Genomic DNA, 19,157 nt, shown 5'->3' with positions numbered 1-19,157 from the left:
TCTAACCTCCCCACCCCACCCCCTTACCCTCCAAAACCCTTTTAGCCTGAATTACGCAGGAAGGGCCCACCTTTTCACTCATCCCAAGAAGCCCAAGTCAGGCCAAAGCTTTGCCTTTCAAACTTCCCAAGGATAAAAAAAAAAAAAAAAAAAAAAAAAGCCAAGGGACTCACCACTGTCCTATCTTTGAGTTTTATGTTAGTTAGTAGTTTCCAGGTCACTGGCTAGATTCTTGTTCAGGAACCACATTCATGCATTCTTTTGAACCCTTAGCAACAGAAGAAAACTGGCCTGAACCGGCCTTATTCCCACCCTGGCGTTCTCCTGCCCTTAGAGACTGATTTGGAATACAGGGAGGCACTGCCTCGTATTGAGAACCACAGGGTAAACACAAAGCATTCCTGGATCCTGACGGCCACTCAGAACCCGGAGCTCAGGATGCAGCTGAGCAGCTCAGCTCCTAAAGATGGAGTTACAGGAGCGTCTACACACAGGAGGCAGCTGGGCAGCAGTGCGAGCAGGCCTGGGCCCAGAGAGAGTGGCAGAAGACAGGGAATAGCAGAGGCTCCAGCTAGGCAGACGGGAAGATGAAAGCGTGAAGCCTTCAAACACAGAGGGGGCAGCGTGTAGTTAATTGCGGTATCTTCTTTAGATATGGAAAACAGGCCCAGGCCTCGGCTCCAAGCCCTGTAGGTTTGGAATGTGTGGCAGGCATACCTCAACACAACTACTGTCACTGCCTAATGCTGTTTACACTTGCCTTTACCCAGGCTTCCAGCCAACCACAGCAACTGGAAATGTCTCTGCTAAAGTGCTATCAAGGCCACATATACACGAGGCACCAAAGGGAGAAATACTCAGTAGTTGCCATAAAAGCTCACACATGGTTTAAACCTCTAGGTCAGCTAGAAGGTAAAACAAGAGGCTACGTATGAGCCTGGTAACCATGGTAACAGAAAACCTGTTTAAACCACCATGGAATCACATTTCTAGTTTTAAGACTACCTCAGAATAAACAAAATAAAACAAACAGTGGGCATATTTAGGTATCTGATGCCTGAAAACTATTGGTCTAATGCAGAAAATAAAAACAAGACAGAGCAAAACAAAACAAAAAAAAATTAATCAACAAAAAGAACGAATTAGCTCTGGTAAACTGTCCGTAAAGGGCCAAAGTATAAGTATGTAGGTGGCTTTCGGGCTATATGGTCTCTGCCAGGATAATAAGGCGATGGCTGCAGCCCAAGACAGCCACAGGAGAAACACATAAATGGCTACCATGGCCATGTTCCCTTAAATCTCTATTTATGGACGCTAAAATTAGAAGTGCACATAATTTCCATATGGCATAAAATATAATTCCACTTTTGAGGTTTCCAACCTGTTGCCTATGGGCCACAGAGAACAAGTAGCTGGCTCATTTTGGCCAGCAGCCCATAAAATACCAACCCCTGACAGGTGAAGATTGTTACTATCAGTTACAATTATGGAGGACGGGGAAGACCGTGAATAAAGGGTAGTGGGGTGGGGGAGGGGGGAAGACAGTATTGTAGCGCTGTATTAATCACATTTTAAAATTTTTCTGTAAGACGTTTTAAAATCTTCAGGATCTTGCTGGCCGATGAGAGACAGACCCTCTCGAGCCTAAACAGGATGGCAAAGAGTAAAGGTCAAGAGGAGACCCTCCATCAGCAGCCCAGCTAATCCCCAGTCTGTGAACCTGGCCCTCTCCATTATCTTTTGCATAGCATTTCTCCTGTCTTAATCATTCCGGGGCACCTAAGACCACCCCCAGGCCCCAGAGGTCCCCCAGGAATTAGTGACTAAATCTAAAGGTTTACCTTGCCATGCCTTTCCTGAAAAAGTCTCCCTATACGGCAGGGCCTCCGTTTCTCTTCCGTTTCTGCGTCCTGTACCTAATGAGTTCCCTCTGGTCCTTCATTGGTGTGCCCAGTTCCCTTCTCCCAGGAAATGTAAGATCTCTTTCAACAGTGATGGCTTCCCCAATGCCATTACTCAGTCACTTCCGCCAATGTAAATCTCCAGGTACAACTGTGACCAGACAGTCCAGAGTCGGGGCTGGAGATATGGCACAGAGGTTAAGAGCTGGCTGTTCTTTCAAAGGTCCTGAGTTCAATTCTCAGCAACCACATGGTCGCTCCCAACCTTCTATAGTGGGATCTGGTGCCCTCTTCTGGCCTGCAGGCACATATGCAGGCAGAGTACTGAACAAATAATAAAATAAATCTTAAAAAAAAAGAAAAGAGCCTGGAGTATAAACTAAATCAAGGACTTCAGCATCACACAGGCCCCACTCCAGTCTTGCAGATTGGAAATCTATAGGGAAACAAGATTCCCCAACCTGTCTGCAACCATACAGAAGCTTGAGAAGCCATGGTAGTTTAAAGCTTGGCCTCTGCTCTGTATTAAAGACTGTTTAACCCTGTGCCTCTCTTTAGCTCGGTGGCCTCTGACAAATTACAGCCATTTCCTGTTCTGTATCTAAGGGTGGGAATGAGGATGGCAGGATCTGAGCTTACACACCTTACAACTTGTCTGAAAATTATGAGTGATTGAATGTGCATCTATGCCCATGGACCTAAGGGCACTCCCTCAGGGGTACACATGTTTTGAACCAGTCCAATGACTATGGCTGTAAGCCCAGCTACCCACAATTCCATCCAAAAAGCAAAGAAAGACGCCACAACTCCAGGCTGCAGAGTGTAAAATGTATTGACGTTGTGAAGGGACAACTTGGAGACAGTTCAGGCCTGTTGGACAAAGACATGCTGATTCTCAGTACGGCATCAAAAGGGTTAACAAAGACTTCTGGGTTTGGGCCTTGGTGTGGCGGGCTTTCATTAGCTGGGGTCACTACTCCTAGAGTATACAGAATGGCTTGCTTGCCGAGCAACTACGGACCTATTTAGATGTTAACAGGTGACTTGGCTCACAATTAGATTAATCTGAGAGTTAACCACAAGCTGGTTTTCACTTGTTTTGTGCGCTGCCAGGGGGGAGAGGAGGTAACCTTTCCAATTTACTCCTTGTTTACATGTTTAGTGGTCAACAGATTCCAGGAAATAATGAGCAATTAGTTAAAAACAATCGCGGGTATGTCCGGATTTGTTTCCAGGACCCTTGAAGTCAGAGCATTTACATGAACAGAGAGCGTCATGGAAAAGCAAGTAACAACAACAACAAAAACGAGAACTACTGAAAAATACATCTATAGGACACAGTGGTCAGTTGTAAACAGCTCAGAAGGATGAAGGAAACACAGCTCTTCCAGCAGGATGGGCGGTCCAACAGCGACAAACTCTGCTTTTTTTTTTTTTTTTTCTTCTTTTCCTAGTGGCTATTTTCCTACCACAGTGTTGAGCTTCATTATAATATTAAATAACTTATATGGGTGAGAAGGAGTTTGCTAGCCAGCAGCCAACTCAAAACCTTGGAGGAAGAGGAGGGAGAGGCGTTTACAATACTGCACGTGCTAAGGGAATGTCTGCAGCAGACGTCCACAGTCTTCGCCCTCACTGGAATACTGTTCACGCTGAGGTCCAATCCAAACTGGGGGAGGGGAGTCCCCTCCCTCCTCTCCCTTTTTCATTTAAATTAATAAAGAAACACACGCAGGCTTCCACAGAGCCAGCACTCAGCTGGTAAGTTCCATTAGCAGCAAAAGTTCAAGCAAAAGAAAAAAACAAAAACAAAAACAAAAAAAATCCAAAACCACACACACACACACACACAAAAGAAAACTCCATCCAGGTGCAGAGCTGTGATTCACATGGAAATTCCAGGAGATGAATCATATGCAGAGCCAGGACTTTCAGAGGATTCTTTCTCAAGTGTCTTCAGTGAAGAGTTCAGTCTCAGAAAAAAAATATATATATATCCGAGTCAATCTGTCAGCTGTGGGAAATGAGTTTCCCATTTGAGCTGCCTCTGGGCTTGCTTGCAGGGTCTGCATGGTGGTTCCTAGTACTGGATGCCATTAAACAAAGGCCAGCCCCTCCAGGGTCTGTTTGATGGAGATGCAGATGCAGGAGCAGGAGCAGCAGCAGCCTTGACGGCACTCTCCTTATGTTAAACTCTGCCCAAAAGGCTGGACCTGTGGAATAAGGAAAACCATGTAAAGAGGAAGGCAGAGGACCAGTTGTATTGGCTCAGGATGCCCTGCTTAATGCTCATCTCTCCTGTTTTAAACATACTTTTACATAGTTAAAAATCATGGAGCAGAAACCAAGGACTGAAGTGGTCCTTCAAGTAAACTAGACACTTAAACAGTCATTAACGGAGACAGCCAAAACACTGCCTATGGTAAATCTCTATCCTGAGGGGTTTCATATTAAACCATTAAGGACAACAAACTTACATGTGTGGGACATGAGTATGATACACAGGTTTATGTCTTAGTTAGGGCTTTAGTTGCAGTGACAAAATACATTTATCATAGGCAAGTTGGGGAGGAAAGGGTTTATTTGGTTTACACTTCCGTATCACTGCACCGAAGGAAGTCAGGGCAGGAACCTGGAGGTCAGAGGCCATGAAAGAGCACTGCTTATTGGCTTGCTCCTCATGGTTTATTCACTCCACTCTCTTATAGCACCCAGGACCACCAGCGCAGGGCTGGCGCTACCCACAATGGGCTGGTCCTTCCCACGTCAATCACCAACAAAGAAAATTCATGACCAGCATGCCCACAGGCCAATCATGTGGGGCATTTTCTCATTAGAGGTTTCCTCTTCCCAAATTATTCTAGCTTGTGTCAAGGTGATGTAAAACTTGCCAGCACAGCTCCCTTAGTAGGTTAGAACTGGGTCTGAGGTACAATGGAGAAAACATGTCTAGGGCAGGGACAGCCATGGGGACGTGCCTCTGTGCTCCCTCAAGTGGACCACACAGCAGCTCTGCAGGAACACACACACACACACACACACACACACTACTAAACAACGTGTGGCAGGTGACAAGACAGCTCAGAGTGTCTGAGAAATTTGCATTCGGGAGCAGTTTCTTCTAAGGGAGGAGGCAGTGGAGTACTGGCCATGATTATGGTTATGGAAAAGGTGAGGCTTAAACATGAGCAGGAATCTGGCTGGTCCTTAAGCTTCCTCAGAAGGCAATTTTCAACATAGAAATTAGTCTTTCACGCCAAAGAATAACTCCCACCGTGTGCACAAGACGTCTTCCCATCAAACCATTGCCATCACAGCAGCTCCTCCGCTATTATTCTGGAGACAGAGGGAGCTGTGATTTACAGCCCGGGCTGGCCTCAGACCCACTCTGTAGGTCAGGCTAGCCTCAAACTTGTGGTTCTATTACCTCAGCTTCCCAAGGTCTAAGATTGCAGGCGTGCCAACACGCCTGGCTTCCAACCCTCAAACACACTCTGACCAGAAAAACATTATTACTGAGCAATTTTGAGGTTGTGCAACTGTAAACGGATTCCCACACACATGTCTGCATTCAGCCAGCACATGGTCCCTCTCCCATCGCTTTCTAGTCCCCCTACTAAAGTCTTTGGTCACCATAAAATCTCCAGGTTACCCTACACTGTGTACAGTGCAGACAGCAACGAGGAGAGGTCACGAGATTCAGTCTTTTCCTGTCAAGCTTCAGATTTGCAACCTAACTACAGATCTGCATGAGAACAGATTAGCTATTAGGGAATTATGGTAGGCCTGGGTTTTTATGCTATATCTGGATTCTACATGTAATACAAATACTGAGTACCTTGCAGAACTACTTCTCTGCAGCAAGATTTTAAGATACTAGGAGTCTTACCAAAGGTCACGATTGTTAAAGAAGAAACAAAAACAAAAAGGTGATTACAAAGAAGAAACACGGAAGGCAAAGTTTATCCTAACATATAGAGTAAAGGAGTAATTCTCCCTTTTTCCGTTGTTTTTCTAAGATATGGTCTCCCCATGTAGCCCATGCCAGCCTTGAACTCTCAGTTCCTCTTGCTTCACCTCCTAAATGCTGAGATCATAAATCTGGGCTATTTCACCCATCCTCCCAACCTGCTAGATTTGTGTTGACTTCAGTTGTGTGTCTGAACCAGCCTTGATCATCCTGTTTCATATCATGTCCTGGCTTCTCTACCTGCTAAAATCTCTTAAGTGCTTAACATAGAAGCACTTGTAAACTTGTTTGAAAATACTAACAGAACAGCCAACTTTTTGGGTTTTTTTTTTTCAAACCTAATTATATTTTAAGTCCAGCTTCTCTTTTTCAAACCAAGGGGGCCTGATATCTGACTCTTCAGTGATATCCCAGCTTTAGCTGATCTTACCTTTACCAGTGTTTATGATGTTGCCCTACTCAAATAACGTTGGAAGACTAGAACTGTTCTACAGTAAAGTCTGAACAAAGAAAAATTGGTTCTTCAATGTATTTGTTTGCTTTACTATACCATGGGGTAATCTCAGTTCCGTAGTCTGTTACATCATCAGGGAAGAACTTCAGGCATGCTATTATCTGCCAGTATAAAAAAAAAAAATAAAAGGGAATGAAACTGAATGGTGGCACTGAGAATCCCAAGCCGCAAAGATCCTGTGAACTAAAGGTAAGACTCTTTGGATCTGAACAGATAGGCAGGGCGCTCCTAGACAAGGCACAATTTGGCTTGAGGTACAACCAATGCTTTATATGTCCTTGTACAACTACAAGAAACATTGAGACTCACCTTAAAGACTTCCATCTGTCCTTCTCTATATTATTTTCAGGTCCTTCACTCTCATATGAAGCCAAGTAGAGAGCTACAATCAACCAAAGGAAAGAATGCATTAGGATTGAAGCGTTCTCCTGATACCGTTAACACCCACTGCTGGAAAGGCTGTGTTCAACTTGAGGCTGACCTCCAGAACACCCTTCGCATGTACTGAATTATCCTGAAGAACATAGAACAGCACTCTGCTTCTTGCAGGCCATCAACAAAACCCCAGGGTTCTGAGCTGAAAAGGCACTTAATTAACCAAGAATTTATGAGGCAAAAAGCTTTCAAAATGCAAATGAAACAGTGCTGTCCTGCACTGAGATTTATGGTCTCTCCGAGGGAAGGGGCCCTGCCTCTTCCCTGCCTCTCTCGGCTCCTTAATAGAATCATGTGTTTAAATCAGAAAGAAAATCTTGTAATAGTTGTTGTTAATCTTATTCACAGAGAGGGAAACAATCAAGTCCCCCCCACCCCAAACAGGGAATATGAATTGAAAATGGCTGCTGGCTATTTCTGCAGACACCATGAGGAGATGACAAATAGTAGGTTGAGTCCCCAAGTATTCTACAGACTTCACTGGTGAATCATCATCCTATGCAGAATCAGCATTTTTTCCTGCCTCCACTGATGCTCTAACGGGTCAAGACTGTCCACAACTTTCTGAAATATCCTCCAATAGCTCTGCACTGACTGACGCCTCTCACTTTGCAGAAACAGGTCTTAGGAAGGATGTTTAAATGTACTGTGTTTGGCTGATTACAAAGTGAAAACATTTCAGGAGTAAATCATGAGATTTTTTTGTGTGTGTGCAGCAGAAAGAAAAGGTTGGATCAGCTTCCTATGTGAGAGGCAACCAAGTACAGGCATTTCTAACAAGGTTTGGGGGGTATTTGGGTGGGTGCAAGCTAAAGGCCTCACCGTCTTCACTGAACACGGGCACTGAGAGCAGGTACTGTAAGACCTTCCTGTCCCGCTCAAACGGACACTCCACCTGTTTCCACGTCATGAATTCACTCACTTGCTTGGCCAGTTCCCAAAATTTCTGAAAGAGAGTTAAAGAATGTCAAGGGCAGCTGTCAAGCACTACGGGCTTTGCAAGACACAATCCCATTCTAAATGCACCCAGTTTCTGAATCATCTCCTCTTTTTCATTTAATAAGCACTGTATTTGCGAGCTAGGGAAGGTAAGATTTACTCACATTCTCCCAGTGACAGTGCTGGGGGGTGGGGGGAGGAGAGGCAGAGACAGGAAGAGAGATGGATGGCACAGCTACTGTGCTGTTTGGTGCTGTTAGCTCCTTACAGACAGCAGGGCAATGGCCAAGTTCGTCCCGAGCTGCAGAACGTGCCTGGAGGTGATCAATCCTCCTGCCTCTGCCTCCCAAGGGCTCCCATGCCTGATTCAGTCTCTGATAATCATAACACGCTTCATTACACTCACCTCAAAATTGACATGGCCGTTTGGAAGACGGTTGACACAGCCCTCGTTGAGGAAATAAATATCTTTGATCAAGAGACTGAAGAATGGTATCACAATCTAGAAAGAAACAGATTCAGGGTTGTCTGGGTAAATAAAACATTTAAATGCTCGTGACAAACACGGTTAAGGAGCAGGGTCAACTTGGGCGGCACGCAGGGCTGCAGTGAATTAAGGTACCCTGCTCTGTAAACTCCTGTAGCCCTTCCTGCCTGTCAGAGCTCAGCCTTGGACGCAAAAGCCAGCCACACCTGAGCCCAGGAGGGACTAGCGCTATCGGCAAGTGGATGGGTGGATGCTTTCTGCACAGTTTTTCCTAGTTTCTTGAATGTTTAATTTGATAAAATTGAAAGGTTCTTGCCAAAATGAAAGTCCCTGAAGGAAGTCTCTTTACCTTTCAGATGAGGTCGGTTTTTATTTTATTTTATATTTTATTTTATTTTATTTTATATTTTACCCTTGAAGCCATTGCTCAAGATGTGACAGCTGGCGGTTTTAAGCAACAGTTGCTACAATTTCCTGTTGGAAGAAGCCTGGCAATGTGAGAGAACAAGTCAGCGCGTGTATCCTGGAAAGGCCCCCTGGAAGAACCTGGCACTGTCTGTTGCTAGACAGATGCGCCACAAGTGAGGGAGGGATGGAATTGTGTGAACTAAAATTAAAGGCTTCAAAAGCCAGCACGGCTCTCTAATGATACCTTGGATCTTTGTTTGATGAGGTGGTACTTTGATAGCAAACCTAAAGTAGCAATCTTTAAAAGTACCCTAAGCCCAAATAGACCCATCTCAGAGATCAAACTTCAGATACAATATTTTTTCACTTTTCTCAAATGCAACGCATTTGAACGTTAAAAAGCTCTGCAATGTAAATAACTCATCAGATTATTTGGGAAATTTGGAAAACCCCAAGATCAAGAGCTTGAAGTCTCCTAAGCTCATGAGTCATGGATGGAAAAACAAACCTTCCAGCTCACACACAAATAGTAAGCATCAATTCACGTCCAGAGAGAAATTCATTATTTCTTCCCCTGCAGTCATTTTCAAAAAGCCACAACACCTTTCATGAATTTTTGTCTCCCTGATCCCCGAAAACAGTCACATTTCCCTTGACCTTGAGGTTCACTAACACCCCCCGACTGTCTTTTCTTTGCTCATCTGCAAAGCCCCTAACGCAGAGTTAGCAAAGAGTGTATATTCTTCCTTCTCCCTCCGAAGTTCCTGACTCTCCTTCCACAGTGCTAGAACTAACGGGGAAGTGCTGGACTATAGACTCCATCAGACATCAGTTTGAAAACTGACTCCACAATCGGCCAGTAATAAAACCCAGGGGCTGGCAAAATGTGAGGCTTTTGTTTGTGAGCTCTGTTTTGTTTTAAATGTATGTGTTGTTATTTTTGGTATGACCTAGGAGACATACACCTTACATTTTTAAGTGGCTGGGGCAGGGCATCAAAAGAATAATACTTCAGGGTGCATGAAAAATCATGTGAAATTTAAAACGACAGTGGCCACAGAGATCCACTGGGGCGTAGCCGTGCTCATTCACGTAGATACTGGCTGGGTCTGCTGTCTGGTACTATCCAAGGCGCGCAGTCACTTGGAAGACAATAAGCACGTATCCTGTGACAGCCCCCGGGCAACGGGGGCACAACGAAAACCAAGACACAGTAGTTTACAGTGCAATGGCTTTTAAACAAAAAGCTTCTGTGCTGTTCCAGTCCCTGGGGCCGGGCTTTACTCGTGGTCCTCATTTACTGGGCTGTGTTGGTGCTTAGATTAACCTTACATGGCCTATAAACCCTATAAACCGTGGGAGGCAGAACAATTCCTTCTGTGAGCTTTGCACTTAGTGTCCCTACAAGATGCTCTACGACTAACTGAGTCATTCTACCAGGAACGTGGAGACTCAGGCAGCCTCACTTGGGGTGCTGGGCTGCTCTATCTCTCATGCCCATGACAAAAAAGAGTCTCAGACTTCAGCTTCTCATTCACTCATGAGAGTCCCAGTCAGCTCTGCACAAGGAACTGGACAGTGAAGAAGAGAAGAACATAATAGCTTGAGGTTTTTGTGAGATAAGTAAAGAGAGAAAGTGTGTCTTCTATTGGGTCTTGCCACTATCATTAGTGGGAGAACATCTCACGTAGCCATATATAAACTATTACATATATAATGTATTATATTTGTTATGTAAATAATATACATTTTTTGGGGGGTCATATATTACTGGTCAAACTTACTATGTAGCCAAGGATAATCTCAAACTTGCCTAATTCTTCTGAGTGCTGGGATTTCACGCCTGTATGGCCTCATGTGGTTTTATGTAGTACCGAGAACTGAACGCCACTGTTTGGGGAATTCAAGGCACGGACTCCACCAACCGAGCTACATCACAAATTTCCCTTGAAAAACACTCTGCGTTCTGGGGCTGGAGCGATGGCTCAGCAGTTAAGAGCACTGACTGCAATTCCACAGGTCCTGAGTTCAATTCCCAGCAACCACATGGTGGCTCACAACCATCAATAAAGTGATCTGATGACCTCTTCTGGCGTGCAGGTGTACATGCAGACAGAGTACTCATGTACATGTATGTACACATTAAATACATAGATAAATCAGGTGTGTGTGTGTGTGTGTGTGTGTGTGTGTGTGTGTGTGTGTGTGTGTATTCTGAATTCATTTGGGCCTGGTAATCTCAGCTACTAGGGAAGCCAAGACAACAGGATTGCAAGCTGAAGCCTGGGCTACCTGATGAAGTCCTCAAAAACAAAAGAGTGCAAAACAGTGAACAGACAGCTAGGGGTATATCAGAGTTGAATGGTAGAATGCTTGTCTGGTAGGCGTAAAACTCCATGTTCAAACCCTAGTGCCGGAAAAGCTACTCATAATTCAGAACCAGCCTTTGTCCTTTAAGGGATAACCGGTTCTGTGTCCAGAAGCAGATGCCAATGGGGAGAACCAGGTTTACAGAAACCCAAATAGACGAGCAAAGGGATTGAAAAGCACGTAATCACGTGAGGCACAGCTCAAAACTGAGAGTCGAGCACCCACGGGGAGGGAAACTAATTTTGAGAGCATTTAAGAACTCCTGTATGGAGGACAGATTTGATTTCCTCCATAACAGGTTCCTGGAAATGTGCCACTCTCACCGCCCAAACTTGAGATTTGGAAAAGATCAAAGACCATTACTCGAGATGGGCTGCCAGGGAGACTATAAAATGGGCAGTTACTTACAAATAAAGTACTCCCTCGGCTCAAAATAAGGAAAATAATCTCATTTTTTAATAAGGGATAGATTTGACCAGGCATGTTTTTATTTCTTATCTTTTGAGGCCAATTATGAAGAAGGAACAGTGTACTTCTTGAAACAGTTGTGACTGTGCTTGTTCTGTCAGCTACAGAGTACATACAACCTATAAACTACAGAGCTGCCTTTTAAAAATGATGCAGAACAAATTTACTAAGTGATGTAAAGTGCAAATAATGAAGTTTGTTCTCTTTTCTGGGAACAGCTGCTGAAATTGCACAAGTGACATCCCTTGGTGGCTGATGTCAGAGCTGCAGCCCTCTCCAGCCTCCTCCGTCCCTGACTGAGGGCCGTGTGGTGAGTCTGGTGTCCACCACAGGGAGATGTGAGGTGTCCCATAGCTCCCCTGCATCCTCCACTTCAGGATGTTGGGGTCCTCCCAACATTTGTTCATCCTCACCCAGGAGCTCAACCCACTTCCGATTGGCCCTTTTCAGCAAGAACAGAAAACCTAGCAAACCGTCAGGCATCTGGAAGTTTCCTCCTTTAAAAATCAAAGTTAATACATTTGCAGTGTTCCTCAGATGTTACCAGAACTGGTATTTCTGTGGTGGAAGAAGTGTCACGTCTTTAAAAGGAGGGGTTTTCGTCTTAGCTCACTCATCCTGGTGATTCTGTGGGGAAGTGACTTAGAAGTCAGGAAACACTTTTCTCCTGTTTCTTCAAACTGGTTGAAAATACTGTTTAACCCGGGGACAGAACTGAAGTAGCTGCCACCAAGCAATCGGCATTACGGGTATCATAACCGGATATTTAATTCTCAAACACTACAGCTGACAACATGTCCCTCCTCTGTGAGGAACTGAGACAGACATGTGCCAGCAGGACCCTCAGAGTCCAGAACTCAGTAGAACCAGGATGGTGTGAATGAGCAGGGGAGAGAGGACAGGATCATTAATTTTTTTAGCCATTGCCCCTGTATTTCCCGGGCCACCTACATATGCAATTAGTAGCAGCACGCCTAATGCTAACTTAAGTAACCTACTTTCTGAGAATAAATGACTGAACTGTGGGAGGTAAGCTAACTCTTTTGAAAGAAAAGGTTACATTAAGTGAGCCACCTTATGCAGAGCTTAAATGTCTTTTTCCTGTTAAACTAAATTACTCTCTAATGCTATTAGTCACCTTATCATATGACTTAACTACTTGCCAGAAATATAACTAAGAGACACCACAGAACACATCGGGAATGTGAATAATACAAATCAATACACAACTGTGAAGTTCTTTCCAAGTCACTCCTCTCTGTCCACAGCTGGACACTGCTCTATGTCCCTCTTCCTCACGTGTCAGGGATAAGAGGTCTGTAAGGCCACCTTACAGTCTGAGCTGGCGAAGACGATGCTGGGTGGAAGCTCACACCACATCAATGTAAAACACTGCACATCTATAACACATAACACACACTGCTCACAACATACCTTCTCTCTGCTGCTGTGAGCAGTCAGGGACCTCTGCGCCGCCCCTCGGAGAGCCGTTCTATAGTTATAGAAATTGCTAGAAGGATCCATCTGATGCTGTGGAAAGAGAAAGGTATTAACCACTCACTTTTACAAGATCAGGCCTTTAACTATACATACAAAGTCAAAGTAAGTTAATTAGGGCACTCGTTAGAAGTAATGATTTATCCATCACACACACACACACACCAAACATAACACAAGTGTTTCCTTCCTGAGGTGCGGTTAATTTTTTATAAGTGTATGTGAACTTTGATAATGTCAAAGCTAAATCAAATTCATTTAAGGTAATTGTTGAGATCGTGCCTAAAATTGGCATGAGAGATCCAAACCCTGGCATTAGAAAAGTTTCTGGTCCCACTTGATGGTCAATAGGCCAGGGCACAGACACACATATGATACAACACTTAAAAAAAAAAACAAAAAAAAAAAAAAACTTTGCTTTTTGCATTTCCTAACAGTCATCCATAAACAATGAAAACATTTCATTTTTCAAAAAATAACCTTGTTAGAGAATCTGAATAAAAGAACATATGCCTGATAAAAATTTCCACTTCAGGCAATTTGGGTGAAAGAACGTTTATTATTTCCAATGGCATTAACACACCAAGGTAACATGAAAGTGGACATTATCCAAACACACACACATATACACAGTTATATGGGAATGGCTCTTTGATTCAACCAAATTTGCTCAAAGAGTGTTGAGTGAATATTCTAAGGAGCTAAAGATACCATGAAGAAGTACACAGCGCTAAGTGAGAAGCAGACCTCTCTCTATTGGTCAGGAGTCCAGTTCTCCTCTGGCATATAAAATCATGCAACTGAGAAGTCAGCATTTCTTCCATCAACTACTCCATAATGTTCCCCTCTGTTTTCAGGAGGACCAGCCCGAAACCCAGTTTATTTTTCTCTACGCCAGCCTGAATCCCTTTCTTACTTCTGGGTCTGAAAGCCTTTTCCTTTGATGGTACTATCTGATTAAGAGGCAGCATCATAAAGCTAAATTCCATCTTCCAGGTGCCTTGCTATCATCCCAGGCTGCCCTAAAATCCATAATCCTCCTGCCTCAGTGTGCTGGGATCACAGGCAAGCTCTATCCACTCAACACTAAGTCATCACTTTCACATACCTCAAGAATGTCGAACTTTGCAGTCTTCACTTTGGCCCAAGTTTTTTTTAGTCGAGAAACCGGGCTCATATTCATACCAGCTTCCCATTTAAAATGCACATGAAGGGAAGAAAAAATGAAACAGAGATGTAAGAAGCCATCCTAGCGCATTCTTCTAAAACGCGTACGTACCTAAGCATCAGTAAGTGAGTTTTGCGATTAGTGGTAACGGCCTCCAATTTCACATTTCCTTAGCTGTGAACAGGGCTAAGCACATCCCTTGGGGAAAACAGTGAACGTTTTAGGGTAGACAGGCCATATTGTGGGACCACGACACTGCCACATTGTATCACATGAGCAGCCACGGCAACTACGTGAACATACGGCCATGGCTGCAATCCATCAATCTTATACTCATAGACGCTTAGGTTTGCGTGTCTTGTTTGTTTGGCTTTGGTTTTCTAAGGCAGGACCTCATATAGGTCGGGGACTTTGGAGTCAAAGACTTGAATTCCAGATCCTCCTTCCTTAGTCTCCCACGTGTTAACATGAAAGTCGTAGGACTCCATACCAGACAAGATGTTGAACCTTGAACGTATATTCATATGTTAGAAACTATTTTTCTTTTCAATCACTTCCAAATTAGAACTCTAGTTAGGTCACCGGCCATTAGAAAACAAACCAAAACAGCTGGTGTCCGGGCCACAGGCTGTCATGTGCTGACCTGTTTCCTGTTATCCTAATGTTACCCAGGATTCGCATATGCTTTCCTACATACCCACTAGACTCTCCTACCAAAATAAGCTAAGTCCCGGGGCTGGCGAGTTTCCCCAGTGTCACTTGGCTGCTGCACATCACGCCGGTGTTACTCCACAGGCCGTGTGGATCCCATGCTGCCTCCCCCAGTGAGAACCTACATACTACAGCTACTTGGTAAGATTCTGCAGGGGCAAAGGAGCTCATATGGACCTAAACGAGTACACATATTCATCTCATGCCAATGCTCTATGTTTAACGGTCTTAAGAGATTTCTAGCTGAGGCAAAATGTACAGACACATACACAAATCTTAAAATGTAAATGAGATAAGTTTGATAGGTCTACAAGGTCGTCTATCTCCACTCCAATCCAAGTTACGGCAGAACGTTCTCTCATCCAGAAAGCTCTCCTGGACCCACTTCTGGTCAGCTTCCACCTCCTACAGAAATCGCAACAGTGGTCAAGGGTGACCTATCGCCAGACAGTAGCTTCGTCTGTTCTAGAATTTCGCATGAGTGCAATCACATAGCAAATGTTCTTTTCATGCCTGGCCTGGTAAAGGCTCAGGTGATTGTGAAACTTATCCAGGTTATGCATGTTTCAGTGATTCATCTTTATTGCTCAAGAGTATTTACTGTACGAACAGACCACGGTTTCCTCAGTCGTTTTCTTGCAAATGGGCCTTTGGGCTCATTCCAAGCTGGGGCCACTTAGGAATAAAGCTTCATTTATAACCCTAGCACAAATCTTTCTGTAGGAGTGCTCCCTTTTTATGAGGCAAATATCTTGGAGTTGGAACTTCTGGATTACAGGGCAGGTTTTTGATTAGCGTAATAAGAAATTGCCAGTTATTGAAGCAATAGAACTTTTTAAACTCCCTCTATTCCTGTATAAGCAATCCATATGCCCCTTACCCTGAACAATATTTGGTGCAACTAGTTTTGATTATTTCCTTTTATATATTTATTACACCCGGCTATTTAACGCATGCAGCCACGTGGTTCTGAATGGGTTATGGATACAAGTTCTTTGTCAGCTCTATGTTAATATTTTTTTCCATACTATGGCTTGCCTTGGCAGTTTCTGATTGGTAGGTGAAGAAAACTAAGTAATCCTCTATCACTGAGACCATGCCTGGGCTCAGATGATCACTCTGTCCACTATTTTCATGAAGTCAAACAGAGTCAGGAAGACAAAGGCAGGCGACACACAAACAAAATGGAAAAGGGTTAGTGAAGAGACTTATCAGGATAAATATTAAGAAACTAAATCAGGAAGATTCTCTAGCTTCAAAATGACCCGACTCTTCTTTTATGCAAATGGTTATTAAATGGCTGAAGCATGTAAAACGGCCACCAAGTATTAAAAGGGAGCTGCAAAGATTTGCTGCTGCTGCTGTGTGTGAATAAAATGCATAGAAAAAAACATAGCGTTGGTCAATAAAACTCCAGAGGTCAACTGGAGAGACCTGGTGGACTGCACTCCTGAGAGCTGAAGCTATTACAGAAGCACGGGCAGCAGAAAACATTTGGTTTCTCAGGCTAATGCTGAGGGAATGGTAGGACGTAACCTCAGATCAAGCATTCCCATAATGCTTGGTATACAAGCTGCCCAAACACCTCTAGAAATCCTTTATTTGGCCAAGTATTTCACTCTTCAGCTTTTATGGATGGATATTAATTGAGGAAAAATGAACTAACAGTATCCAGTGAATTCAAGCTCATGAAGGAAAGATGATACATGTTCACGCCAATTTGGCTGCATAAAGCATTTGAACACTCTGCAATAACTCCGGATTAAAAACGGTGCAATTTTCATGAAAGAACGATTTCCAGTGGATACATTTCGCAAGCCCCATAAAACCTAGTATCCTCGTAAAAAAAATACTCACAGATTATTGCCATCAAGGAATTGAAGTTTCCAATGTTGAAACACTCTCGAGCCACGTCGATGAAATATTCAATCATTCTTGCTCTGTGTTTCTTCTTCACTGGCTGTGAGGAAAATGACAGTGAGCAGGAACCCAGCACACAGACCCAATAGGTAGAAAGTAAGTAGGAAAACTGGATTTGAGAAGGAAAAAAAAATTTCATGTTCTCACCATGCAGATTTCTGTAGCAACCAAGTAACTCAGGCGATTAAACCATTCTACGTAAGCTTCTAAGTTTCTCGTTTTCTTCCGCTCGCCGTAGCAACTCTACAGAGAAAGCAGCACGGACAAATGAGGGTTGGGAAAACACCAGGAAGGTGCCCTTCACTCCCTCCCAGGAAGCTGGGACTCTGGGTGGCATGTGCCCTCAGACCCAAAGAAGGATTTGCTGGCCAGTTCTAACTGTCAACTTGATGCAAAGCAGAATCACACGAGAAGAAAGTCTGAGTGGGGAATTATCTAAATCCGGCTGGCCTGTGAGCAAGTTTGGGGGACACTGTCTTGACTGTTAGCGGATGTAGGAAGCCTAGGAACACAGCAGGCGGCATCGTTTTCTCTAGGCAGGGCTGGCAGCACAGCCAAGAAGCACTTAAGCAAACAGGCCTGGCTGCACTTATTCCTCTCTGCTCCTTCCCCAGCCCCCACCCCTTTAAACATAACGGTTCTATTTCTGAGGAACTTGTTATGCGCATTTTTAGAGAGCTACATAAGCAAGCAAAAATGTTGCGCTCCACTCATCCTAGGAATAAACAAGGGCAGAACTTTTTGAAATTTATGTTTCTCTCTGTCCTTGACCTCGATGTGGCTAGCTGCTCCAGTTCCAACCTTGACTTCCTGGCGGCCTGGAACCTGGAACTGTGAGCCAAATAAGGCCCTTTTCCCTGAGTTATTCATCATTAGGGTATTTTGTCCCAGCAAATGTAACTGAAACAGTGCTTCATCCTCAAACAATGATGGGATACCCAAGAGGGTGCAAATGTCAACTGCTATCAACATGGAAAGGAGAAGCTAAGAGGCTGAAGGACTAGAAAACCCTCTCCTAGCCTTAAGATGGGAGACAGAATTTTGGAGCGCCATCTACCCGAAGATAACTGAGAATCCCCACTACCACACTCTTGAGTAGGGGGAGTGACCCACTGTTCAAAAGCAGAAGTCACTCTTATCTTGGAGTTCAAGGCCAAGCTTGAAGAGGTTCATTAATCCCTTTTTCCTTCCTTTCAGAAGACACAAACAGAGCAGTCCACTAGCCTGAGACCGAAAAAACAGTCTTCACTTCCCATACTGAGAGAAACTAGTCTAAGGACGGAAACAGCTGTGGTCTCGTCTCCCAGAGGGACTTCAGCAGTAGGTGAAACAGCCACAGATGGCCTAACAATTCAAAATGCTTCCAGTGGTCACACTAGGAGGGGAGAAATGTCCATGTGTTCATGACATGAACAGTGTATGCTGAGTACTACGTTCTTTGCGTGTGCTTCACCACAACGCCGTCATGTCGGATTCACTGACAGGGAGGGAGGGGCCAGACGAACAAGAACTTTGCTTGTGCTAGCGGGACGTACATCCTGCCTCCCCTGCCCTTGCTGCTGAATCACGGGCAGACCATGCTCTTTGATTTTTCTTTCTGGCTTAATCTGCTAAAACCATTATGCTTTTATCTTCTGCTTCCATCAACACTTGTATCTGCTTGCCAGGAAGGGCTTATTAAATTCCCCAACAAGGAGGAAGTGATGGGATAAGACTATTGTACAGGCACTCCAGCACACACAGACCCGGCCCAAGAAAAGCTATGATGAATCACACACAGCTAATGAAAAACACAAAAACAAACAGCTTGATACTGATTACCTTATCGTTGTCCAGAGGGTCCTTCTGCACGAATGCCTGAACAAACTCTTCTGGGCCAATGTAATTGAGTCTCTCCTGAAAGAGAAGCCAACAACATATTCTACAAAACCAGAAAACAGATGCTCACTCCCTTCTATTCATTTTGGCACCACCCCTATGTTCTTAAAGCCGATTATAAGATAAGCTTTTAACCCTGAATACTTTCATCATCTTTAAGATGTAAACAGGCAATTCTTTCCTTAGGTCAATGTTTCATAAGACAGTTGAAGAACGAACGGTTACAGGAAAATAACTAGAGGCAGAAGATAAAGGAGGTCAATAAACCCTGTTCTTCCATCTTGTTTCCTGTGTGTCTCTGAGTAAATCTGCAGGCTATCAGAAACGCCCATACCCAAATGCCCAAAGAAAACATGCTTCAGCTGGTTTTGTGGACTGTCTCTCTTTTGGGTTGCTCTGACCCTTCTCCTGACAGATCTTACTATCGGCAAACACAGTCAGGCTGCCAAAGCAAACCACCTGCAGCCGCGCAGGGCAAACACCACAGGTCC

At 44.1% G+C, this 19,157-nt stretch overlaps 1 protein-coding gene across 5 annotated transcripts in view; it reads right to left on the bottom strand.

Annotated features, from left to right (window-relative positions):
* Positions 1-2,715: 2,715 nt before the first annotated feature.
* Rasgef1b (RasGEF domain family member 1B) overlaps positions 2,716-19,157 on the bottom strand; it is a 494,986-nt gene continuing 478,544 nt past the window's right edge. For all 5 annotated transcript variants that reach the window (XM_055594536.1, XM_055594537.1, XM_055594538.1 and 2 more), the window contains 9 exons: positions 18,610-18,684; positions 16,936-17,031; positions 16,726-16,828; positions 14,098-14,177; positions 12,927-13,022; positions 8,166-8,261; positions 7,643-7,766; positions 6,695-6,767; positions 2,716-4,114 (listed from right to left, as the gene is read on the bottom strand). In XM_055594536.1, the coding sequence (XP_055450511.1) occupies positions 4,090-4,114; positions 6,695-6,767; positions 7,643-7,766; positions 8,166-8,261; positions 12,927-13,022; positions 14,098-14,177; positions 16,726-16,828; positions 16,936-17,031; positions 18,610-18,684 (768 nt within the window). In that variant the 3' untranslated portion in view covers positions 2,716-4,089. The remainder of the gene's footprint in view (positions 4,115-6,694; positions 6,768-7,642; positions 7,767-8,165; positions 8,262-12,926; positions 13,023-14,097; positions 14,178-16,725; positions 16,829-16,935; positions 17,032-18,609; positions 18,685-19,157) is intronic.

Source organism: Psammomys obesus, unplaced genomic scaffold, assembly GCF_907164565.1.
Source record: "Psammomys obesus unplaced genomic scaffold, mPsaObe1.curated_primary_1811, whole genome shotgun sequence".
Lineage (NCBI taxonomy): Eukaryota > Metazoa > Chordata > Mammalia > Rodentia > Muridae > Psammomys > Psammomys obesus.
Note: the sequence above shows the minus strand (reverse complement) of the source record. Positions and strands in the feature narration are given on the sequence as shown.